This window comes from Cyprinus carpio, chromosome B19, assembly GCF_018340385.1.
Source record: "Cyprinus carpio isolate SPL01 chromosome B19, ASM1834038v1, whole genome shotgun sequence".
Taxonomy (NCBI): Eukaryota; Metazoa; Chordata; class Actinopteri; order Cypriniformes; family Cyprinidae; genus Cyprinus; species Cyprinus carpio.
In genome coordinates this window covers 10,262,603-10,289,427 of record NC_056615.1, presented here as the reverse complement: position 1 = coordinate 10,289,427, position 26,825 = coordinate 10,262,603, and the positions used below count along the sequence as shown (strand labels likewise).

At 35.8% G+C, this 26,825-nt stretch overlaps 1 protein-coding gene across 1 annotated transcript in view; it reads left to right on the top strand.

The window, feature by feature from the left end:
- Positions 1 to 26,718, top strand: part of LOC109111404 (hippocalcin-like protein 1) — a 30,085-nt gene extending 3,367 nt beyond the window's left edge. The window contains exons 2-6 of the mRNA XM_042744829.1: positions 19,069 to 19,216; positions 21,098 to 21,379; positions 24,231 to 24,336; positions 25,032 to 25,155; positions 25,255 to 26,718. Coding sequence (XP_042600763.1) covers positions 19,121 to 19,216; positions 21,098 to 21,379; positions 24,231 to 24,336; positions 25,032 to 25,129 — 582 coding nt within the window. The 5' untranslated portion in view covers positions 19,069 to 19,120 and the 3' untranslated portion in view covers positions 25,130 to 25,155; positions 25,255 to 26,718. The remainder of the gene's footprint in view (positions 1 to 19,068; positions 19,217 to 21,097; positions 21,380 to 24,230; positions 24,337 to 25,031; positions 25,156 to 25,254) is intronic.
- Positions 26,719 to 26,825: the final 107 nt, after the last annotated feature.

Sequence of the window (26,825 nt, the reverse complement as noted above, 5' to 3'; positions counted from 1 at the left end):
GTGAGGTCGTGCTCATATGCAGTGCTTCTGTATGTCCAGTCTGACGTAGTTTTGGCTCTTTCAGTGGATCTTCCCACTGTTCAGATGGACTGGATTGTTTTCTGCATGAACTGGGCCTTGGTGAGTCAGTTCCTTTTGCTGTCATGTTTTGGACGACCTTTCATTGACACTGAAGGGTTGATGAACTTGATGAGAGTCATACTTGGTGTTGTGGGATGATTTAGCTGCAGTCAGAGATAAGAAGAGGAAAAGAAAATACAATATAAAGTCACTTGCATAAGGGTTTCCTTGTTTGAGAAATTTAGAGACCCACACAGAAGTTTACAGAAGAAAATGAGAAAAAGAAAGCAGAGTAGTGGATTTAAGTAGGAATTTCAAATAAAATTTGCATCAAGTTGAAACAAATAAAGTCATTTAAAAAACATAGCCAATGATCAACATGTCTTCAAAGTGAAATCTAAATGAAAATTTATATTATATTATACTATATTATATTGACTGAGTCCAAATATTAACCATTTAAGTTGAGAAAAACTGTTGCAATGCCATACATAATGCAAAACCTTATATTGTTACGTGGTTTGTCATCCATGCCATTAGGTGTCAGTATAAAGTTCAAGATTACTGTTAAATTGGTTGTTTAGGAAGATGAATGCAAGCTAGCGAAGCTTTAAAAAAAAGAGAGAACTGAAATGCTGATTTGTAATGTTCTTTGAACATTATGTGAATATTTTCTCCAACACAGCTGGAAGTTTCTACTTCTGAAAAGCTTGAGTATCTGGCAGAGGTGTATTTAATTAAAGTTGGAGATAAACTCTGCAGGATTTTGGCCCTCCAGGAGAAGCATTGGGCAACCCTGCTCTAAAATAAATCACAAGGACTCTTATAACTTTGAAATCTTTTCACCCCCTAACTCTAATTATATAATGAACACATATTGTCAGTATTCCCAAAGGACCTTTGGATACTAATATACAAAATGAGAGCAACGGGTGAAGGTCAACACACGCAATTACTGTAGTTTTCACACACTCTTGATCTGATACGCTGCTTTTGAGTCATGCCAAGATCAAGTTCTTGTAGACTAGTGAGGTCAACACAGTTTACACAGACTCAACGCATTACAGGATCAAAGCAAGCCAACCGTGTGGCACATTTGATCCCAGGCATGGGGATTGTGGGGGTTCGCTTCCTGCTCAGAGACTGTGTGCTCTGCTACATGATAGCGGTTGAAGGAGAAATTCATGCTGAGGGGACAGTTTGCCTTCTGACGAAAAGGGATGTGTATTTTTAGTCTTGGCCTCATCATGACAGGAAATGGGATAGTGGGCTCCATAATGTCTCAAATAACATACTTTTTGAGACATTTCTGTTTCCTTTTCTCCCAACCCTTAACACAGTTTCCCAAGCCCTCCCTCTAAACAATAGGTGGAACAGTTCATCCTTTTTTGGGAATATCATGGCAGTGGTTTGAACCCCTCATATAGGCTAGTTTTAGCATATAGATCTGTTTATTGCCAATTTGAACGTAAAGCCTTGTGGTCAACACTGTATATTTATTATTGAAAATGAATCTGATTTTATTGGATGAAATAGTAGTCTTGAGTAATACACACTCATCCAAATTAATCCTTAGTGTGTTGTATATCGTCTCTCAAGCATGAGTTTGAATCCAAATCTCAGGTGTGATAGGAAAGACTTACTTGTCTTGCTGTCTTGCTATGGGACATGCTGAGGTTGGCATGTCGGGTTGATGTCTGGACATCCGTAAGGTCAGCATTTTGAGAATCTGGCAGTGACTGGCCACATTACAGCCTGCTTTGTTCATCGTCGGAGACCTCCGAAGTGAGAGATCAGTTCTCCTTGACCTGAATACTATGATGCCCTGGGCAATTAAGGTGTGGTGAGAATAATTACGATGTGGGATGGAGGATGTCCTCTGAGTCTGGCACATTTCAGTGTGTAGTGTTAAAAATGGGATTGTGCTACATTCTGTTTCCTTTAATGGAAACTTCCACAAAATCCATTGTACATTCTGGTGTGACAAAAAAAAAAAAAAAAAAAAAAAAAATCACGGAATAAACTGGGACCAGATATCTCCTGAAGAGAGGCTGAAGAGGCTTTACTTTTTTTTGCTTGTAATCTACTAATATAGGTTATTTAATGTTTGATTGTTGGATATTAGTGGTTGCCTGCGTTTTTTGCCAACGCCAGTATGTCTGATATACATAAGTAATGTTGTTAAATGATAGCATTTAAATGTAATATTATATATTTCGGTAACAATTTAGTATAAAAAATTTAGGACCAATTCTCACTAGCATACATATTATGAACATATTGGCTGTTTCTTAGTACTTATAAAGCATATTCTGGATGACCATAATCTACATCCCTAATCTTAATACATAAACTTAACAAATACCTTATTAACTATTAATAAACAGCAAATTAGTAGTCTATTGAGGCAAAAGTCGTAGTTAATGGTTTGTTAATAGCGAGAATTACGCCTTAAATAAAAAAATGACCCACATTTCTAATTATAAATCACTATAAATATTTGACAATGCCAATTCACTGTACTATAAAAACTGTCATTTGATCATTCTTGGGCCAATAATCTCAAATCAGCCTGGCCCTTATATAATATAAATAATAAATAAAACAGTTAAATGATAGCAAATGATGAAACAAGAGAAATTTCACACAATAATTTACCCCAAAATCTGTTGACAAGGCTGTTTGTAGATTTGTATGAAGTAAAGTATGAAGGAAATAGTGATGGTAAAAATTTTTTTTTATTTAATTGCTTTCTCCTGAGAAACTTTGTGTTTGATCACAAAACCTTTGGAAATAATATGAGAAGGAAAACTATATATCAGTGCTTTTTGTAAGCAAATACAAAGATTCTCAAGGGAATGCAATAGTTTTGCGAGAGAATTTAAAGTTCCCAGGTGGATTTAACATAAGTGGATATTAAAAAAATCTGTTAAAATATACAAATATTGTCTGATCAATTGGTCTGAATGATAAATTGGTATATCACAAATTTCTACCAAAATATTCTTCGCATTATATTCTTGTTCAACATGACCACAACTTTTTCTTTTGTGTAGGTTTTATTGTTAAGTAATGAAAGTAAGACAGAGGCAAGAAACAATAAAACTTGCAAGCTAGCATTGTTCACACTCTTTCCTCATCTCGGGTTGAAGTTAACGCAGTATGACACTGGATTAAGGGCCTTTATGAATTCTATCCAAAGGAACATCCTCAAAACAAAGCTAAATAAATCTCTATAAAGATCACCCACAAGCTTTTTTAGGTTGTTTGTGTTCATTTAAACATGCCGGCTTGAGGATGTGGACTCCTCAGCTGAGTCTTGGTTCCTCCCAAGGTTTCTAACGAGTCTTACTAAACATCTTAGGGAGTTTTTCTTTGCTACTGTCGATGCCATGGAAGTTCTGCTGGGGACTTCAAAACACTATTCTATGTACATATGCTTTGGAATGATTTGTATTGTCAGATTGGTTAAAATCTGGTTCAATTTGAATTGAAAATATGGCATAAAATCCCTGATGTGATTTAGCTGTAGTCACAGAGACTACAGCTGGTGCTCATCTGCTAATGCTCTCTCCACTGCTTTCTCATTCCTCATTAGTGGATTCTGAATTGTTGGTAATGGAGGCTTAGGGAACATGTCCGTAGTCTGGCTCAATATCGCAATAGGAACAAGCGTCTGTCGGAATGGAAGAACAGATGTGATATGTATGTCTAGCAGTTGTTAAGTGCCTGAAGACCACCAGAAACCAGGTTAGCAGAATTCACAAGATCAGAAAAGTGACTGCAGGCTGAAGCCTTAGAGCATAGAGATGTTCCAATCAGTCATTGTGTTTTTATACCATTGTCAGCAGGATAACCTGTTCTTCTTGCCTTAAGGAAACCTCACCAACTTCTGGCCTTACTAAAGCAGTGCAAGAACGAGATCAAAAATAATTCTTTGGAACTGTAATAATAACTGTAATAAATCCCTAACTGCAATAAAAATTTTATTTTTGATCAAATAATTGCAGCCTTTGTGACCATTTGTAATTATTCCAAACATATGACCAATGGTGTATGTGGTTTTTTGAATTATATTTTGAGACAAACGTATTAGTTATTCCTTTGTTAAAGGAATAGTTCACCCAAAAATGAAAATCCTTTGGAAATTAACAATTTTGTCATTGCAAAAGTCAGTACATTTGGCTGCACACTTTAACAATGTTTCAGAGACAACAGAAGTATTTATAACATAAAAATATGTACTACATAAAAATTAAAATATGTACTTAATTTCTACTAAAGCATTCTAAAGTTCATCTAATTACATATATATTTAAACTTTAATACATTTTCATTTAATTGTAATTAACATGCAATTAAGTGTCCAAAAACATTAAATTCAGTTCACACTTCTTTTGTGTGTTTATATCATTCCTAACATTATTTGTAGGAGATTTGACTTGTCTTCCGATATTGACAGGATGATGTCTTTGAAAACTGAATTGCTCACAACCTTGATCACCTCCTTCACTAATAAGATCAGACTCTCTGCGAAAAGCTCTTTGTGTTCCTCGAGCTAGTACACTGAGAGCTGATGCCCAAATCCCAGTCAGTGGGATTTACAGCTGCAGAAGGACTCGCGCAACAGGTAACTCCAGAGGGATGAATGATATGCTGCCTTCTCTTCACTCCACTGCATTGCATGTCCCAGAGGAAAAATGGGAGATCCAAAGCAGAAGTTACATTCTAATTATGTCGCCTCCATAATTCAGGTTCTCTAGATCTAATATGCAGACAGCAGTGCAGGAAATTGCCATAACCCAAACCCTTAAAAATGGGGCTACTGGAACCATGCCCTGTCTGTTTCTCTACCCTGATCATGACTAATGACCTTCAGGCCGAGTTTGAGGAGATACAGTAGATCTCAGGAATGGGCAGCAGCAGGCGTCTCCACAGCCCTGCGAGGTGATTTATGTGTTTGTGTCTTCTCGCGGCTGAACAGTCAGCCAGTGCAAGACTGGTTGGCAGGAGACCGCTACCAAATCTGGCAGCAGGGACTCACAAACCGATCCCTCAGCAACTTCAAGCAGGTGGACGTTTGAGGAAGTAATTAATGGATTTGTTTAACATCAGTTGTTTTGCAGAGGTTTTGAAGCAACACTCTGGGGTGAATCCAAATCGTGCTAATTGCAATATTTTGATAAGAACTGCCGTATATTTTTAATCCATCTACAGTCACAGATTAGGAGACCCAATGTGTGCATTTGTGTCAGCAGGCTGTGTTATCTGAATTAACATGCAACATGCAAAACCAGAAATTAACAAATTGCTCTTATGAGCAATTTCTTTTAATAAATTATTCAAAAAGACTCACAAACTTATGAGTTCAGTCTGATGTATCCTTTTCTGAATGAACTCCTAGATACAGATCTCTAACTGATTCAACATCCAGCTTTTAACACCATGATGATAAAAGGATAATAACTATAACTATGAATGATAACTAGAATTAGAACTAGAGGTGTGCGATATTCCAGTAGACTCGATTAACCAGTAGAAATTTGTCAAGGTAGAGATTTGGTAGAGATTATGAACTGTCGTGAAGAGTAATGATTCTATTTTTGCTGCTTCATAGGCCTTAATTGAATGTTAAAATACACACACTTTTATGTCTCAAAGTGCCCATCTTTGAAAGTATACTCATAAACACAGTAATTTAGCTCTTAAGTGAAAGCAAACAGCTGAGAAAGGAAACGTGTGTGCCAGTATACTGGATTCAGGCAGCTCTTAAAGTGACAGCAGTCTAATATCCCTGCAGTCTGTCATTCATTCATATTAATTAAACAACAAAAGAGAGTAATTCTCTCTACTCTTGACTTTTTTAACTTTAATAAGAATAAGTGTATATTTAATTTACACTGAAGAATATGCAGTGTTTTTATACATTGATTAATTTTATATATTGATTACTTTATACAATATGTAGCATTTCTTATTTGTTTTACTCTAGTTTTTTGCCCTATTGCTTGTAATTGTTCATTATTCAATAACTGTTTACTTGTCTTCACTGAGCAAGATTTTTTAGGCTAGTATAAGTTTATTATGATATTGACACTGATGACAAGAATTATGACATTTCTATGGTAATCAAAAAATTTGGATATCATAAAGATCTTATTTAAAGTAAAAATAACTATATCGTGATATATATCATTACTGTGAAATAAAATTACTCATATTGTGATGTAAGATTTTGTCAGATCGCCCTTCCCTAACTATAACTGTAAAAGATATAGTTGTAAAGTCACTATAATATACGAATAGACAAGGCCACACTAGTGATAACTGCACAGAGCAACAATATCATTGGAATCACGTTCACAGTGTTTTTTTTTTTCCAGCTGATGAATGATAAAACATTGTCAGCCAATTAGAATCCACCTTATCTTTATAGTCTATATCTTTATCGTTACTGGTGTAAACGGGCCTTTAAACTGTAAGTTATTACTCTCAGTGATGTCCGTTTTTAAAAGAAGCACATTTTAGTACATGTGCATCAAGAAACAGCTCAGTAACACAAATAAAACAGTCTTTATCATTGCATTATTTTATCCTTTCACACTGACTGTAGTTTGTAACATCTCTGTAGCTTAAATAAGTCCTTAGGTTACTTTCAGCGCTTGTGTCTGTAATTTGGCCATCGTTCATTTGTTGCTTTTTAGCACTCTGTAAAAGATATCACCACTTCATACCCTCTGGGAAAACAATGGCACGAAACCTAATACATACTCTTTCAATTTAAACTACTGCCTGAGGGGTCATTAGACAAATGCTAAACCTCTTTGTTGCTTCCCACTCCCTTACACATTATTTCCACATTGGGAAGAGATCCTGAGGGGCTGAGAGTCAAACTCATGGTCCAGCTGCTCTATAGGTGTGGTTCTCTCACAGCTCCAGTGGCTTCTGTCAAAGAGCATTTCTTGCAGTTGAACGTGACCAGTGTTTATTTTCCAGCAGAAAGCTATAACGAACATCTTATCTGAATTTTAATACACATTAAGTGAGATTTCAGGTCGAGGGGTTGCTCATCTTTGCAGTATTTCAGAACAGTGTTTCAGCAGAAGTAGATAAGCTAACTTTTATGAGTGCCATTGCAGTGTTGCAGTATTTGTGTGTGCGTTCGCTATATCTTTACAGACTGCACAGGAAAGTTTGGGAGCCGACATAACAAGATGAATTATGTTTTGGCCTGAGTATGAGGCAGATGAATAAAGGATAGGATTGGCAGTTGCAGGCTCTATATAAAATGAATATTGCGACATAAAATGTCCTGCCAAATACGCATCAATAAGGTGACAGGTAATAAAGCTACAGACTTAGGTCAACAAGCTGTTAAGAGGCCCTATTGTTATCTATTGAATCCACATCTATAACGAGCAACTCTAAAGAGGCGAACCTTGATTAGTCCCTGAGAATGAATTTTTCATGAATGTGAACATCCCAGTGCTCTTGAATTCTTTGAAACTGAATGCTTTACACAGCCTTTAAAAACGTATTTTCCATCTGGGCTTTTGCTTGCAGCTTAAAAGGTATTTCAGAGACTTTAAAAAAGGTTGATGTCTGTTTTGAGAAATATTTTATTCTAGAAGACTATCATTCAGAGAGGAACTGATATTAAAATTCTGTCCGATAAAGATACTGTAAGTCCATAATAACTTTTATGATATCTTTATCTTTTGTTTTAATTTAATTATTTTATCTTTTAACTTTTAAAGTTTAAGGATTTTCACATGTGTTAGCCTGCAATGTTCTGTTAAAGTCTGAATGCTATCTATCTATCTATCTATCTATCTATCTATCTATCTATCTATCTATCTATCTATCTATCTATCTATCTATCTATCTATCTATCTATCTATCTATCTATCTATCTATCTATCTCTATTTAAATTGTGTATTTAATTTAAATAAATTAAATAAAATTAAAACACTAAAAAATAAAATCTTTCATTTTAGATGCTAAACTGAATTTATGCATCACAACATCATAATTTGTGATAAAAAACAATATTTATTTTGCGATTTGCTTAAGAAACAGTGTTATTAAATTAGAAGACAATTAACTTTAATCAAGGTAAACTGTAAAATGGACATGAATGATTAAATATACAATACTGACCAGTACCGAAATTAAAAAAAAAAAAACCTAATATCAACCAATAATCAGTATGGTACCTTAGTTCTAATCTATTAACACATTTACTGACATATCGCTCAAGACTTACTGATATAAATATTATAATTAAAATTTATTTGGAGTACTACTTGTGCACAATGTACGTTTCTTAATATTAAGCCTAAAATGTGTTTTAATGTCACTATCAATGATGATTGTTTGATCTTTGAATAATATCTGTCTTTAAATGCAAGATATTTATATCTAAATTATACTTGCAATAGTTCCACTTTAGTACAATCAACAGTATATCTTTAGTTGCACTTTAGACTATTTCTGTACAATTAAAGAACACTAAGCACAAAATTAGTTATTCCAATTTAGCAGACTTTAAGTATACCAGTTAAGTATACCAAAAGTACAATTGCAGGGTATATTTATTAGCATGAAATAAATGTATTTCAAATACATTTTAGTGTATTTATTTTTCACTTTCATTTCCCTGAAGTGTATGCCATTTGATGCCAGTACCAGTGTAATAAATTAGACTATAGTGAGCATGAGTGCATGGCTCAATATAAACAGCATTCCTTTCCAATAGGTGGCTGCCTATTTTCTTTCAGCGTCATGATCTGTTCCTGGTGTGTGAAATGCTTCAGTTAATGCTCCAGCACAAATGTTTTATATGTTAGGATCTTGATTTCATATGTCAGCTCTCAGTTACATTAGTAAGTTATGCTGCTATTTATATTCAAAGAAGCACTTAGCTCATTCAAAGTGGAATGTGAAATAGTTTTGTGTGCTTTTGTGCGTGTGTCCTTCTCTCATGTCTCTATTCTTTCCTCTTGTGCTCTGATGCTGTGCCAATGTGGATGAAGGCCGCTGGTCCCTTTCTGTGTGACCCACATAACCATAAATGCTTCTAAAAGCCTGAGTTCCTCTAAGGAGATGTGCTCAGGTTTGACCTCGATGTACCACTTTTTTCAAACACTCCATCCCTGTGTCATCTGGCTCAGGCCAGTAACTTGATAACTGTAGGTGTTTACAACTTTGAGTGTTTTTTCTTCATGATTTAGCAATGCTTACTAATGCAAGCATCACTATTACTCATATTTAGATGCTATTTTTTCCATATAGGCCTAAATGAGAATTCTGTCATCATTTACTCATCTTCATGTCATTCTAAACTTGTATGATTTTCATATACTTTCATCATAAATACTCTTTTAACTTGGACCTGTAAGAAATCACCTAGCAAACACACCAAACAGCCTTGTAATAACATATTAGGACTGCATGATTAATCAGAATAAAACCAAATTTGCGATATGGCTTTGTGTAAATTATTATATTTGTAATGAGAAGTGCTTAGAAACTGGCTGCATTAGACTGCGTTTTCCACCAAAATAAAAGCTTGATGGTTAAACGATTGTAGAATGAAGAAATTAAGACTTTAAGACTTTAAATTAAGAATAATAATGATGTTGATGATGATGATGATTATTATTAATCTATTTTTATATATATTTTACTGTAAAATAAAAAACGAGTATTTAGGACAAATGTAATAACTGATATTCCAATCAATATGACTATAAAATAATATACATTTTATTATGTAAATAATTATAATAATAATAATTAATATGATACATTTAATAAATATTTAACTATAAACTATATTTTTTTATTTAGGAAACATATAATGATTGATATTACAATCAATATGACTATAAAATAATATAGATTTATTTTAAATGTAATAAAAAAGTAAATTAATAATAATAACAATTATTATTATTTAATAGTCATATTGATAAATAATCAATAAAATTTTCTGACCAAATTGTGCACCCCTACTAACAGCACTTTTTGTAATTTTGTAATTTTTATAAGAAAAAAAATCACAATTTCAATTTTTTTCCCCCTCAAATCAGACAGCACCACCACCTATCACACAAAATACCTTAGAAACTGCATAGAAATGTGCTAAAATACTCAAGCACGGTGGTGGGGATTTTTGTGCTGACAAAGTCTCGTTTGTATTCACTTTTCTTGAAATTGAGAAATGCTTGTATTCTACAGCAGTATAGTCATATACAGCTTACTCATCGAGTCACTGCATTTCATTAAAGGCTAGTCAATATCGTCTTTTGTTGAACAGAATATCCCTCCATCATTGCGTGTAATGGACTGCATTCCTTCTGCAGCCACAGTGAAACCAAATTATTGTTCCTGAAACAATAAACGACAGATGAGTACTCATACTCTTTCAGCACCATCTGCAACTCTATCCAGCTTATGATGCAAGTTGCAACACACACAAGCATACTGTATATATGCACGTGTGGACACACACACATGCATTCATGCACGGGTCACAGAGGTCATCCCGTCTCCAGTGATTATCAGGCTTACATGCTCAGAGCGGATCCTATTCGCTTTTATTTATTATGATCAAGCGTTCTGCCTACAGTACGCTGGCAGGGATGCCAGGAATTTCTTTATGCATCTCTCTTGAGGGTGGAGGAGGGATGGTATAATAACGGCACACTACAGCCGAAGTGTCGGAAAGCTTGTTAATGGAGGTGTAGGTCATATGCTGGGGGAGATGCTCAAAGCGCATGTGTCCATCTTTCTGCTTATGTCATATTTTTCCTGCATATAATCTTTTTTCGCTTGCTCTTTCTCTCTCTCTCGCTCTCTCTATCTCACACACACACACACAATAATATCTCTAATGCTCATGCCACCATATGCCCCTACTGTAATCAGACTGAGAGATAAGTGTGTGATTCCTGTGTGACCCTCATGATTAAAACAGCAATAGTGTCAGAGTGCACAGTTTGGTGAATTTGATTGTTTGGAGCTTCAGTTAGATGATGTGATTGTAGATTTTTAAAAGTTCTTGAAGATGTTTTTATTCGTATTATTATTATTATTATTATTATTATTATTATTATTATTATTATTATTATTATTATTATTAATTTATAATTAATTAATTAATTAATTAATTATTATTATTAATTATTATTTTATAATTTTATTTTTTAAATGTGAGTTGTGTTTGACCATGCAAAATGAGTTGCTATACAATTGCTGTGGTGTTCTGGGTGGTTGCAAACCCCAGTAACAAGCAATAAGCTTTCCAGTCAGACATCAAATGCTCCAAATATATGTAAGCAATAATGTATGAAAGGCAACCCTTCAGCCATGATTTATTTACAATACAGCATGCCTCGAGTACCTTTTAAAATGGTTACCACACAATACACAATGCTGGGTAGTAACTGATTACATGTATCCTGGATCACATAATCAGATTCCCAAAAGTAAATAATCATAATTAGAATACATTTAATTTTAAAATGAGTGAATTTCAGTGAAGTCTGGACAAAAATATTTCAAACCTGTAGATTTTGGGCATGTAATGCCATTGTTGTTTTCATGTTTTTTATTGTCTGTTCATGTAATGCAAGGATTCCTAAAGTTTCAGCCAAACCCCTTAAAATATTTACTTGGAACATCTCTAAGGAAGGTAATATTTCAGTAATTAAACACATTCACATGTTCACAATTTTCTGATGTCGGTTAATGGTCACATTGACATGCAGGTAAACAAATAAAATATTTCTATATTTAGAGTTCAGTTTTTTAAATTATTTGACATTTTTATGATTTAATTAATTATTAGCTTTTTATCAACTTGCAAACCCATTGCATTTCCATTTTAAAAATGTAATATATTTTATTTCTCGTCGTTTTTTTTATAACTATTTGCTAAGTATACAAGGAGTTAGATAAAATCGAATCTAAAAAAATAGTCAGAATATATTACCTAAAATGAGTAACCTAGACCTAGATTATGTTACTAACTACAGATTTCATTTTTCAATCTGTAATCAGTAATGGACTACAATTTGTAAGTAGTCCACCCAGCACAGAGAATACAGATATTAAACCAAAAATGTAAGTATTGATATGTTACTCTTTTAAAGTAAATTTATTAAATGCTATCCTTCCATCAAAAAAATAGTTCCTGATATAGTTCCTCATAATTCATTACTAAACAGATGATTTTGCAGAAATACATGATACATGGACTAGTTTTGATGATACAGTTTGTTGTTTGTCTCTGTTGTTAAAATGTCACCGTTGGGTGAAGTGGTCATAGCAGTGCTTTATTGTGAATAAAACACAGCTGCTGTGTGTTATATAATTATATATATATATATATATATATATATATATATATATATAGAGAGAGAGAGAGAGAGAGAGAGAGAGAGAGAGAGAGGAGAGAGAGAGAGAGAGAGAGAGAGAGAGAGACAGAGAGAGACAGAGAAAGAGAGACAGAGAGATTCTTTCAGTCAGTGGAATCTTCCACTCAGTGAGGCAGGGGTTATGACAGAGACTTGGATATGGTACAACAGCAGTTTGCATCATTTCCCAATGCCATTCTCCCCTCTTCTCCTCATCGTTTCCTGTCCTGTCTACTGTCCCATCAATAAAAATTGTAAAAAGGCCAAACACCTCTCCATACACCCCCAGCCAGTGCTCTTCCATCTCTCTGATGGGCAGCCAGCTGAGATCAGCTGAAGTCCCTGTTGGCAAGAGGAATGAAATAACGTCTACAATGTGAGCTGACTGCAGGGACCTCACTCACCGAGGAGACAGCCTCATTCTTATTTTTACCTCCTTCATTAGCGTCCTTTCTCCATCTTCCTCTCACGCTCTCTCTCTTTCTTTTTCTCAGTCTGTTCTTGTTATTATGTCCTCTAGCCCCTCCCTCTCTCTTGAGTAATGTGAAGCAGATTCATTGATTCAGGTCAGGGCTCGACCCCTGTGTCTTTATTAAAAGCCATACCTGACAGCTGGATGAAACGAGTCCTGCTGTGTAATGCTACGCTCAAATGTTAAACCAAATCTAGAAACATCTAGAAATGGCTTTAGAGTCATTTCAGACACTGATGTCACATCAGGATTGTTTAGCAGCTAAACTGTGATTTGAAATCTGCATTTAGATTTACTGTGTAGTACTACACTTGTGGAATGAGATTGGCAGGCAGCCTTTAGCCTCTGTAAGCTCCGAAATTTGATGGATTGGGGATTTCAGTGCAGTGTTTTTAAGGAGAAGGCCTGTCCTTTGGCTCATGGGAGATGTTCTTGTATACTGTCAAAATGTCAGCGCGAGGATTCATTTTGTGAAGTGTGTGTGTGTGAGTGATGAAAAAAAACAGGTTGTAATTTCTTTCCTCACTACCACACAGAAGAGGAAAAAGGAAAAGAAAGGAAAGGAAATGGCTCCAAAACATAGTGAGCTGCCTTATTGTTTACTATCTACATTTTAAAATATAATTCTATATAATTATTTACATTTTATTCTTTTAAGAATAAAATGTATTTATAATATACATTTCTCTCAATTCATGTCAATTTATTTTCTTTGCCTGTTATTTAACATAATATTTAGTGTGATTGTTTATATCAAAGTCCCCTTCAAACATAGTGACAAACTAAGGGCCAGATTTACTAAACAGGGCAAATTAGTGTTAGTGCGCAATTTCATAAAAGCATTGATGTGAGGGGAAAATTCTGCAGGTGATTTACTAACAGTGCGCACATTAAAGAACACAGATGGAGCCAGATCATTTCCATAATAACCAGCACAATCTACCAAGAGCAGGGCAAATTACTGCCTGCTTTAAGACATGCATTTTTTGGCGTAAAATAATGCCGCAAGTACCAGTAATTTGAAGAGCGCAAACGTTAGTAAATTGCATTGCATGATTTATTTTAATACTCTCCTTAAATTTTACATTTTGTGTCTGAAAGAGAAACTTCTACATATGCATATTCAGCAAGGTGAGGTGCAAAATTATTCTCTACGTCTTTTCAGCGCTAATTCTTCACTGCGTGTTTTCTCCTGACAGTACTATTTTTGCGCTAAAACACGTTTGCGCTGGTGCAATCTGTTAGTAAATCTAGCCCTACATTGTAAAATGGACCGTGGGCCGGTAAGACTAATGTGCAATGAAATTAAAATAGAACAAATAATAATAGACTTATAAAGCTACTTTATAATCTCTATTCATTGATTTTATCCATCTTTATAATGTATTGAAATGCTGTATGTAGTATGTTATCAATTTGATTTCAGAGCATAATGGGATTGCCTTCCTCACAAGGGATACATCCTGAAATGGTGGTGTATTAACAGCCGGCGTAATTATAATATCTTTTTGGAACAGCTGGGCGGCTATGATTTCTTAAAATGCTGCCTACAGAGACAACTCAATAGGTTTTGGAACAGGACTTTTGGGAAAAAGAGAGAGAGAATTTAAAGAGGGAGATGGTTCATGCAAAGGTTGCGCAATTAGAATTAAACTTTAGAGGAATTAAAATGGTCTTAAGCAAATGAAACGAAGGAAGGGATAGAGCGTGCAGATTGTAAAGGAAGAGGCAGAGAAAGAGATGGCGGCTGATTTAGAAAGATCAAAAGTTGCTTGTCGGGTCAGATTGATTCTCTGATTACCTCTGTTTCTCATAAATGGATGAGAGATAGAAACGCAGGAGCAGGGAGAAAAATCCTCATTCCTCTGCCTTTTTATAGATGCAGGAATAAGATACTCTTGTTGTGAGATTCATCTTTTGGCTCTTTCTCCCCTCCTCTGATCTACTCTTACTCCCTCCTTTCATTTCTCTGTTCTCCTCTCGGCCTTGCACTTTTATTTCACTGGTGTGCAGTTGCTCATTCACTCTCCGCTCTCTTGCTGGAAGGGATTTTAATGAGGCTCTTGTGTTTCAGATATTCAGCCTCCTCAGCTCTCAGGCTTTCCCACACAACAAAAACAACTCCGGGGCAAATTCGCCCTGAACAGTTGCGGCACTTTTTAATTGCGGTACAGTAAGTGTTCGCAATCCTGCACTAAATGCACTGATCATTTTAAATGAAGCATTTTTGTCAAGGCAAACATGGCTACTTATAGCTGTGCTTGAAGATTTTTTTGTTTATGTTGTGCTGACCGATACCTCATGTGCCACTATACTGACACCTGATTGTACGGATGCAGCTTTGAGCAGATGCAAAGCAAACAGTGCAGTTCTTGGTGAATTTACACCTCTGTCTTTTTCCCAGAGAGCACAGCATTCCTCTCCTTTTCATCTATCCATCCATTCCTCCACAGTTGGATTAGCAGTCCAGATGTTGCTGACCCACATAGAGTAGAGGAACAGCTGTCTGCAGGATGGGGTGGGAAGGCTGTCCTGGATTTTAACAGCCAGAACAACCACTAACACATGTGGGACACTGTGGAGAGAGAGAGGATTACCCCTTATTCTCAAACATCCAGAGAGAGGAACAAGAGAAACTGCAAAGAACAAGAAAAGGAGAAATTCTGTTTGAGGTTGCGAGGGGGTGTGTGCGCCAGCGTGCTTCAGCATATCCGACTCTCTTGTATCTGCTGTCATCAGGGGTTTTTAAGAGCACTTGTCCCACTTCTGTGTCATAAATAAGCTCTGTTTGTAATTTGTTTTTTTGTGCACTTTTTCTATTTGCAGGCTTTTCCAGCTGAAGATTTTATTGCTCATTGGTTGCTCGTTCATAACACAGGAGGATTAAAGTCAATATGAAATCAGATATGATCCCATTTACTTTTTCCATGCTCTTGTCTGTTAATACAGTGAATGAATTATCATTAGGTAAAAACTTTTATAAAAAAAATTTCTACATTAATAAATGCTATCTTTTAAAAAGGTTAATCAAAGAAACCTAAAAAAAGTATCGCAGTTTCCATAAAAATATTAAGCAGCACAACACTGATAGTAACAATAAATGTTTCTTGAGGAGCAAATCAGCACATTAGAATGATCTATGAAGGATCATTTAACACTGATTGACATGGAAGACTTTGCCAAAACGGGAATTCATAAAATTTTCAAATACTGTATTTTAATGAAATATTTAGAAAACCGATATATTGAATTGAACAGATATATTGAATTTCACAATACTGTTTTTATTAATGTTTTTTTTGTATTTTTAATGAAGGATTTGTGGGCTTGGTGGGCTTCCCTAAAAACATTTAAAAAATATTACCGACCCCAAACTTTTAAATGGTAATAATGGAATCGAGAATAGCATAAAAGACAGTGCTTGCTCAAATCTCTGACTTCTGAGAGCAGACTTGCTGAGTGCGATCTTTGCTAATCTAAGTGCAGTTCAGAGCTTGCTGAAAACCCTAGGGAAGACTATTAGGGTGTTTTTTGCAAGAGAAAATTATAAGAAGCAGGATATTTAATCTCCTTTCTAATGAGAAACACAGTATTTAAAAGATCTCACTGGTGATTTTCCCTTTGGGATTGGCCAAGGGACAGTTATGTGAGAAAAAGTGAGTGGATGAAGTCACTTCATTCTTTATACATTGCCCTCATCTTCCTCCAGATGTCTTTTGTTCCAGTCTTCTTGGCCTGAGCTAAGGGACATTTTTTAGGCAGGCTCAGTTCAGCCTTCTTTTATAAAGTCTAATGAGTGTAGAGTGCTAAAAGTAGCGTGACATGTCCCAGTGTGAGTGATGACATTCAAGCCCTGGGGAACGGCACTCCTTTCAGTATATCAGCAAGATGTCTGCTATGCAGAGAGAGAGACATATTGCTTGACATTGCACTGATAGCCAGTTGGAGTTTTTCAGGCACAGATGCAGATACAGTTACTTCGTGTAGTTTCAGTTTTATATCACCTCTCCATTTTCTGGATCCTGTAGAAGGCAACATAGCACAATTGCTATAGACATCCAGCAATTATCCAAAGGGCTGGTTAAGGCACAAAATGAGACGGCATAATGGAAACAACATGCATGGCACAGAGCCGTTTGCGTGTCTGCTGGTCAGTCCAACACCAACACTCAGCAGTGATGCTCTTTCATCACCACTGGGCCTGCCGCCAGTGTAAGCTGCTCCTGCTTTGCATTCTTGCCATTGTTGTTATTTTTTCTTTCCCATCAGCCCTCCCCACCCACACTCTCTCGTTGGCCTCGTTGTGATCCCTGTGCTAAATCATTTGCTGTAGCTTCAACCCTAAATGGCTAAGTCTGTAGATCAGCCTCAAGCTATAAGTATAAAGTGTTTGGGACATATAATCACAGGACTCAGCTGAGGTTAAAGAATTTTGAACCTTGGAGCCTGATGAAGTTGAGACAAAACCAATGGCATTATTCGGATGATATCCTGTGGTGCCTTTTGATTTTGCAAATAAAAGCACATATGAACTTAAATGTACTGTAGGATCACTATAATTGCAGTTAAGGCCGTGCAATTCTGGGAAAAGCCGGTTTGTAAGTGCTTCTCATTGCAAATTTGGGAAGATAAACTGTGTATGTTGCATTCCCAAATGCATGTTATAGGCACCCCAAATACAGAGCAGATGGAGTTTGTTTGGAGCAGCATTTACTGTGACTTGAGCCGCTTTGAGAAACTGAGGACACCAGCTTAGAGCTGCTCACGTGTAAATAAACACAGTGCTTCACTCTGAAATAAATGTAATTACATTGCAGTCTTTGCGTCATATTGCCATTTCAGATTTATTGTGATTAATTGTGCAGTACTCATCGCAATGCAAAATAGTTAACTTTAATATATTTAGACTGACTTACAGGTATAATTCACCCAGAAATGAAAAATCTGTCGTCATTTGCTCACCCTCATGTCGTCTCCAACCTGCTGTCTTTCTTCTGTGGAACATAATACAAGATATTTTGAAGAACTACTTTTTCTGAGCTGTTTTTATTGCAGACCCACTTCTAGTTACGCCCCTAAACTGAAATCTGAACTTTATCACTGTTGTTTCTGAAAACAATGACTTCTCCCCCAGATCATGCATCTGGAGAGCTAAAAAAATTGTTTTAAATTAGGTTTTCCTAATCTGATCCCTCTCCACTGGGGTTTACTTCTCCCTCGAGAGTTCATGTACTCAGCATGGAGTAGGAAAATCAAATCAGACAGACTGCTATCATCCGTAATCGTGCAAAAATTAGCATCCCTGAAAGTGATACAGTTTGGAGGATGTTCTTTTTCTCAATGCTTATGTAAGGTAATTTAGCTTAAACTGAAACCGGGCTTTTGCCTCCATTGCATACTTTCAGATAATCTTTCTTCATTGAGCTCATACTGCTCCCTGTGCATTTGAGATAAATATGCCTAGTGCTCAGAGCTGGATGCTTTCATATATCTTGGAGAGTCTTGTTTGTATGTACTGATCCTCCTCCAGTGTTTTTACCATGGATCACTGCCCATCTTGCAGTAATTGTGGGTGGCTCTGTTATTAATTAGCGCAGGTAGCTAACTGAGTTCTCAAAACATCATCAGAGAACGGCTGTTTTTCTGCTTCACATTTGGACCAATTAATTTGTACATTCCTTTTGCAGCGTAACAGACATTTATGTATTTTTATCAGAGCACTTTTTGTGCCCAGGAAGTGAGAATGAGTCAGCTCAGAAGGGTACTAATTCACTAATGGATATGTTCATACACACACATATACGAACACACTTTCGTACACAAACACACTGTCTCTAATTATCCATGTAATGTCAGGGGAGACATTAGAGTTCACTGAGCCCTGATGGGTGTCACATCAGAGCAAGAGAGTTCAAACACACATTGTTATGATTTAGAAAAAGCCTGTGGTTTTTAATTAGCTGAAATTTCATGTTCACGATGCCGTGACGGCGTCTAATCACTTGACCCCTGGCCTCATAACTAAAACTCCTTCTTACCACTTGAACTTGTACCGTAGTCTAAAATGTTTTCAGGTCTCACTTCATTGGCCCTCGTATCATTTTTGCCGACAGGTCTGACCTAGGGGCCTTGGTATTGTCACTGCGCACACAGAGACGTATCATCATGGGAAAACAGAACAGCAAACTCAGGCCCGAGATGCTACAGGACCTGCGGGAGAACACGGAGTTCACTGACCACGAACTGCAGGAGTGGTACAAGGTGGGAACATCTTGAGACATGCACAGGTGCCCTTAAAAAGTATCTAGGTACTTAAGCCACACAAAATGTATTAATTTCATTGCATTAGCAAACAAAATATCGAACCAGGCATCAACAAATTATGCTAGATTTTTATCTCAGAACTAATTACACTACTGAGACATTTTGGATTTATTTTTTTGGTTTTTATTGTGAACATGTATAAATTTAAAGGTATTTTATTTGTTTACATATTTTTGCTTGAAGATTTCCACTTGGTTTGATAGTGTGTTATCTAATGCACTGACATTCAAACATTTTTAAGTACCCATATACTTATTTTCCAATAAAAATATCTAAACTTGACTAATGACAAAGATATTAGGTCTTGTTTTCTGAAAAACATATAAAAATTGATTGAGTTTCTACATAAACCAAGAAAAAAAACCTTTTGCCAGTGTGGTAAGAATATTAAATTGAATTGATTTTATTTTTCTGACCCCACTGGCAGATATTATTAATCTCAGTTAATTTTCTTACATTTTTTTTTTTTTTTTTGATATTTTATATATCCCAAGTCATTTTGCTTTACAAGTAAATGTGTCTCAAGAAATTATTAATGAATATTTAGATATATGTACTGGAAAGCAATATAAAAATACTAAGTAGGAAAATCATATTTGCAGTTGGTGCCTTTGGTCCAAACACTTCTTGGGGCCCCTTACATGGAGGGTAAATTATTAGAATTATAAAGATACAAATAAAGATACATTCATGCCCTCCACAATACTGTCACAACAGTTTTAATTTTAGACTGGAACGACAGTTTGTCACTGGGACAGTAGCCTTAAAGGGGCAACTTTGAACCTTCTATCCCAAATAAGGTACATATTGACACGTTGGAGTGGTATTATGTACCCTTAAGGTACTACTAAAAACACTTTATAGGTACATAAGATGCAAATACTTATTATAGTAATTACAATAATTAGTTAATAACTAGGTACTTACCACTAAACCTACCCCATGTAGTTACCTTATATTACCAGTACTTTCTTAGGTAGGTACATTATAAGTACATGTAAGTTCACATACAGTAAATTAAAGTGCAACTATTGAATCTCTAAGATTTTGCAAATTTTTTTCTGAGATTATAGGTCAATGTGTTGTTTATACATAGACTATATGCATATTTGAACATAAAAACTCCATCCCAAAGATATGGTTAAATATAGCATTTAATGTCTGTTTCTATAAGTGGTGGTCATGGGAAATGACTTACTTATCCTACCCTGGAGCGGGGCCTCAGAGAAGACTTGAATGCCACTTGTACAAGAAGGTTAAGGGCCAATGTATGTCCATATGTATGTAAATTGTAAATATGTATGTAAAAGCCACAGTGGCCCTGGGACTGAAAAGAGCAAATCATATTATGCATTTAAGTGCTGTTGGAAATGACTGTAACATTTAGTTTGCATACACTTTATGTACTGTTGATGTGGAATTTATGAGCTGACCAAATCACTTTCTATAACAGCACAAGAATGATAAAATATACAAACTATATAATTACATTAGTGCTGAAAACAGCTCCTGTCTTTATTGGGAGGCAAATATGAAATTGTCTGGTGAGTCCATTTTAGTATTAAAAAATCACTTTAAAACACATCATGTTGTAATTTCTGCAAGTAGGAACATCCCGAGGACATGAATGCAGCAATAGACCTTCCCACAAACACTTGGCTGATTATGAAAGTTAAAGACTTAAGTGGAAATTACAGCATCATTATGAGCAATTATTTATGAGTTTGGGGGTTTGGGATGCTTGAGATGTCATATACTAATAAAGGAACCTCTTAAAACATGCCACTGATGGCAATATATGTTGTTTACTCTAAACAGGGGTTTCTGAAAGACTGCCCCAGTGGGCATTTGAACGTTGAGGAATTTAAGAAGATCTATGCCAACTTCTTCCCATACGGTGATGCCTCTAAGTTTGCTGAGCACGTCTTTCGTACGTTTGACACCAACAACGATGGGACCATTGACTTCAGGGAGTTCATCATTGCTCTGAGTGTGACATCACGGGGAAAACTGGAGCAGAAGCTAAAGTGGGCCTTCAGCATGTATGATCTGGACGGCAACGGTTACATCAGCCGCGATGAAATGCTGGAGATCGTGCAGGTCAGTGGCAGTCTGGGACGCTTGTGCTAAAGTCTGCAGCTTAAATCCACTTCTAACATAAAACAAATGTATGTACATTGCATCCATACACTAATTTTCTCATTGCTATGATGATTTTGATAAATATGATTTTTTGGACTTTAGATGTTAGATGCTAACTGCTAATTGTCAAGGTTAGTGTGCTCAATAATCTTCAACGTTTAGTTAGCTTGTCTACCAGCTTTGTTAAACTGATGTTTAGCTGGGTGGCCAGTTGGTCTCCCAGCCTGGCCAGTTGACAAGCACCCAAACTACCAAAACAGACCATCTTAACCAGATTAGGCAGGCTGGGAGACACTCCACAAATACACTGCGAAATAGCCTGATCAACATAGTCTGCTGGTTACCAGAGCAGTCGCTTATAGATTATTTTTCTACCATAACAGGACCTGAACAGTGTGCAGGACTGTTTTGCACACAGTTTCAACATCTCTGAAGCTTCTGGCAGATGTCCTGACAGACAGCAGTCCACTGGAGACTATTCAAAAGTTGCATGAGCCTAATTAGGCATAAAGATCCATTTCCAAAGCACAAACCTAAAATAACATTTGAAAAGTGAAAAATATGTAACTACTGTATACAGCACAGTTTGTGAAAATGAATGTAATTATTTAATACAATTATAAAATGTAAAAAAAAAAAAACATTATTTGCTAAATACAGTTTATTTATAATGTTATAATATTTTTTTTTATTTATTTACTATCTATAAAGTCATAATTTTTTATGATAATACTCTTTAGATCTGTTTGCCATGTGCAATGGTTACCATTTACAGTTTTTTTTTTTTTTTTTACACAATTATTTGGTATTTTTAATAATAAAATTATTTAATTTTATTAAAACAAGTTTGGGTCCATTTGACCGGCGAACTGTGTAATAATTAGTAATTATAACAATGTATATATATATATGCAGTATATATATATATATATATATATATATATATATATATATATATATATATATATACAGTATATATATATATATATATATATATATAAACAATAATAATAAAAAAATATATATATTGTCCCCATTAAAAAAAAAAAATTCAGAGATATACAGTGGTGGCCAAAATTATTGGAACACTAGTATTTTCTAGTATTTAAACTTTTAACAGTACTGTAGCTTTGCGGGTAGGTTTCTTGAAGCGTCTTGGAGACGTTGCCACAGTTCTTCTGGATTGAGTCTGTCTCAGTTTGTTCTGTTTCTTCATGTCATTCCAGACAGACTAAAACAGATCTCTGTGTGGAGCACTGGCTGTTGTGAAAACATTATTACAATTAATGGCAAAATGAATGTTTGGAAATGTAAAATGATATGTTCTATTGACACACTACAGCAAGAGATAGAAATAACTGACTTAAATCCATTTTTAGCTGGTGAAAATACTAGTATTCTAATCATGTTGGCCACCACTGTAAAAACATGACATTTCATAGATATGTTGACCACTGAACTAGAAAATGTCCCTGGTTTCCATTTCAGAAATCTGCTCACCTTTTCTTTTCAAGCAAGGTTTTCAGCAAGGATTTGTGATTTATAAAAGTTCATGCTTACTGAGCATACTAGTCTTATGACAATCAATCTTGACTCAAAACATCCTCCTGTTCGCTGACTTCTGTACTGACTTTATGTCCTTATAATGTCAGATTAAAGAAAAACACTTGCTTTTATCTTTGAAGAAATGAAAGAATCAAAATACTTGAAGGGAACAGACGCAATTTTTAATTTATGTTGAGCATTTCTTTTTACCCACACAATATATTACTTATTAACAGTGCAACCATAGCCTTTCATGCTCCTCTTATTCAGCCTGCCTCAATATTTTTCTTCTTTGATGTGAAATGATTGATCAGATCAGAATTAAGAGACAACTATTATATATTTTAACTATTTCTGAGGTATATAGTATGTATACTGTGCATATGCTACACCATCTGATTCTAAAAAAGTAGCATTGTATTTTGACTAAATTATATTCAATTACAAGGCAGCATACTGTGTAGTATTTAGAAAGTAGTGCGCTTCAGTTCTGCACACAGGCAGGTGTTCTCCTTCTACACCAGCAGTCACTTCTAAGTACAGGACAAGTCTGCATAATTAGCAGAAAGCACAGAGATGAGCAGCCTGACCCCTGGTGGAGAGATCAAACACAAACATTTACGCGCTGTCCCAGATGATCGCTCCCCTGTCAGCCTGTTCTGTGGGAGTACAGGAGCTATTAGGATGTGCTTAGCATGCTCAGTTGGTACCAGTCTCCCTCAGCTAGGTTTGGCAAAACTCTGTTCTGTATGATGCCCCTCGACTAGTAAAGTCTGTGGGGAAGATCGCAGTTGGGAGAGGGCCGTAGCATCCACATTGGCTCTCTTCTCTGTTGGATTAATGAGTTAAATTTAACCGGGCTTTATCCCCGTGTGTGCAGAACGATGAGATTATCCACAAGCTCATGGAGGTTACAGTTGGCTGGCACTCAGAGATTGCAGCATGTTGCATATTTTATCACGGCGGCTGCTTTTAAAAGGTGGAGGGCTAAGCCAAGCAACAGCAGTCTGCTCAACTGTGAATCTCATTATCCCTCAAAAACATTACATAATTGATTGACTTCTCTGATTTAGTGGGTATGGCAGGTAAATGAGCTGAGAAGTTTCCCTGCTTGAGTTTGCTTTCTGCATCATGGCTCGTGGTGAACCTCAGTGCAGGATGAAATACGAATGGAACAGAATATCAGATAAGCTGAACCTGTGAAGCCCAGATAAAGGTGGTCCACTGATATTTTAACCTGGTTCATTATTCATATCTTTAACAGGCCATTTATAAGATGGTGTCATCTGTGATGAAAATGCCTGAGGATGAATCCACACCAGAGAAGAGGACAGATAAGATATTCAGACAAATGGACCTGAACAATGATGGTAAGATGTGGACCTTGACTGTTTGAATTCATTTCGAATTGAAATTACAAAATGGCCTGGTGTGATTATTAAATAGCAAGTCTGTGATTTAATTAAATAAATGTAGTCTGCGGACATCAAGAGCATGTGTAGGCTTCATGAAAGGCAGTCTCAAGTAAATAAATCATATATATCAAGTAGCCTATGTAAATCAGAAACAGCTATATATATATATATATATATATATATATATATATATATATATATATATATATATATATATATATATATATATATATATATAAAATGCTTTTTTGTAAGAAATGTATATGGTGTGTGACACTGGTGTACAAAATCCGAAAAAAAAAAAAAATCTAAGAATTTTATTCAGCAAGTATGCATTAAATTGATCAGTAAAGTAGTATAGTGACAGCAAAGACATTTATAAACATATTCTTTTGAACTTAATATTTATCAAAGAAAACAAATGTTTCACCTTTTCCCCCCCAAAAAAGAAAACGTATCTATCTATACCTCTGTCTAACAATACCTTGTCTGCTGCATACAAATGTTGAACAAAAATTCACTTTCAAGTTGAACTTCTATCATATTGCAATATTAAAAAAAAAAAAGAAAAAATTCATAACAGGTCAGGTCTTGAAGTGTCTTTTCTCTAAACTTTTTTTCTCCCCACCTTTTCTGTCTTCTTATTCTAGGCAAGCTGTCTTTGGAAGAGTTCATAAAAGGTGCCAAAAGTGATCCCTCCATTGTGCGGCTACTGCAGTGTGACCCCAGCAGCGCTTCGCAGTTTTGAGTCGCTCCAGACAAGCCGCTCTCAATGCATGAAAGCTCTTATATCTCATTCTTCTTTGTGTTCCAGATGGAAGAGTTTAAAAAAAAAAAAAAACGTGCAACAATTTTACTTTCCGTTTTTCCCAGAAAGGACATGCGTACATCTGAAGAACAAAGACAACACCTGCCAGGACATTCCCTGTCTGCTGCGTGTCATCCGTCCTTGTCTCTGCAGAAGCTGATGGAGTTATCGACTCCAAAAATATATAAAAAAGTGGCTGATCGTGTTCCAGGGTCCAGATTTTGGAAAGGAATGTTCCTTTTTAGGAATCGTGCATGCGCTCTTGATCTTCACCACCCTTCCTGTGTTTAATATCTGTGCTGTTTTGTTTCTCTTTCCTGCTGTTTTGTGAGGGCACAGTTCCCCATCTACTTTTTATATTGACATTTAAGTGTATATACAGTATAAATGCATAAAGAAACATGTTAGGACTACAAAGAAAGGCAGTTATAGACGACTTTTTACACACATGCATTTTACGGCAGTATTATGTAGCTTCAGGCAGTGTCCAAAACTTCGCCTCCAATTGACCCAGTGGACTGATGGACTGAATGTTGGGATTTTTCTGCTCTGGCGCTCATGATCTTTATTTTACAAAGAGAAGGCTGAGGATCCCGTTCTTGAATTCTGTTCATTTAATTTTGTTGTTGTTGTTGTAAATATGTGGTTTGCTTCCATATTTCCTTATTTATTTTTTGCATTTTAATGGTGTTTATTTTACCAAGGGTGATTTTATTACTGTCGAACCGAAACTTGGTGATGTATTATGCCGTTTGGAGTAAGTTGCTAGTCATTCGAGGCTTTTCAATGCATTGTGGGATATTTTTGCATCAGGGGACACATTCCGTTGAATGGAAGACACTGGTAGCACATATCATTTGAAGCGCTTCATCTGTGTGCGTGCGGTTATGCACGTTTGTATGTACGCAAGAATGACAGTTTGCATGTTTTAGTGTATGTATGCATCTGTGCTAACTTTATAGTATTACTTTGTGTAGTTCAATACGATATCTTTGTATGCAAGTAAGTTTTTGAACCCCGATTTGAAGCAGCAAACTCGTGATACCTTTATCATGCGTCATATGGTACTCAGTATCACAATCTTAGGTTTCCATCAGCAACATAGACGGAATGTACAATGCTATAAGTTATAATCATGTCTCACCTTTAGATAAAGAGTTTGAATCCTGAAAGTGATCACTAAGGGCTTATTTCCACTCTTGAATGAACAGGTGTAAGGAGAAGGCCACTGCTTTGGTTTTTCTTTTCATTTTATGCAATGACTGACATTCCATGACCTGAATTCTCCAGGTGCTCCTGCTTTTGTAACATACAGTATTAGCTCGTGAACTCCATACATGCCCACTCTCAAGACAAGTGTAGCTCTCTCACATTGCATCCATGTTACTTCCATATTTGTACCGAGACCATATTTGATGCTGCACCCTCTATGGCAACTTTCCTCTATTATGTTGCATGAAAAGCTCATGCGAGGACATAATGATTGTCCCCTTTTACTGACGTTGAAAAATATACTTCTGTGTTTAGAATGTCGCCTGAGAGTGATTCTTACACAATGCTGTCCTGTACATACTGTTCACTTAATGTTGTGTCAGTAACTTACTGATCAACCTGGTCATTTGATCACAATGTGCTG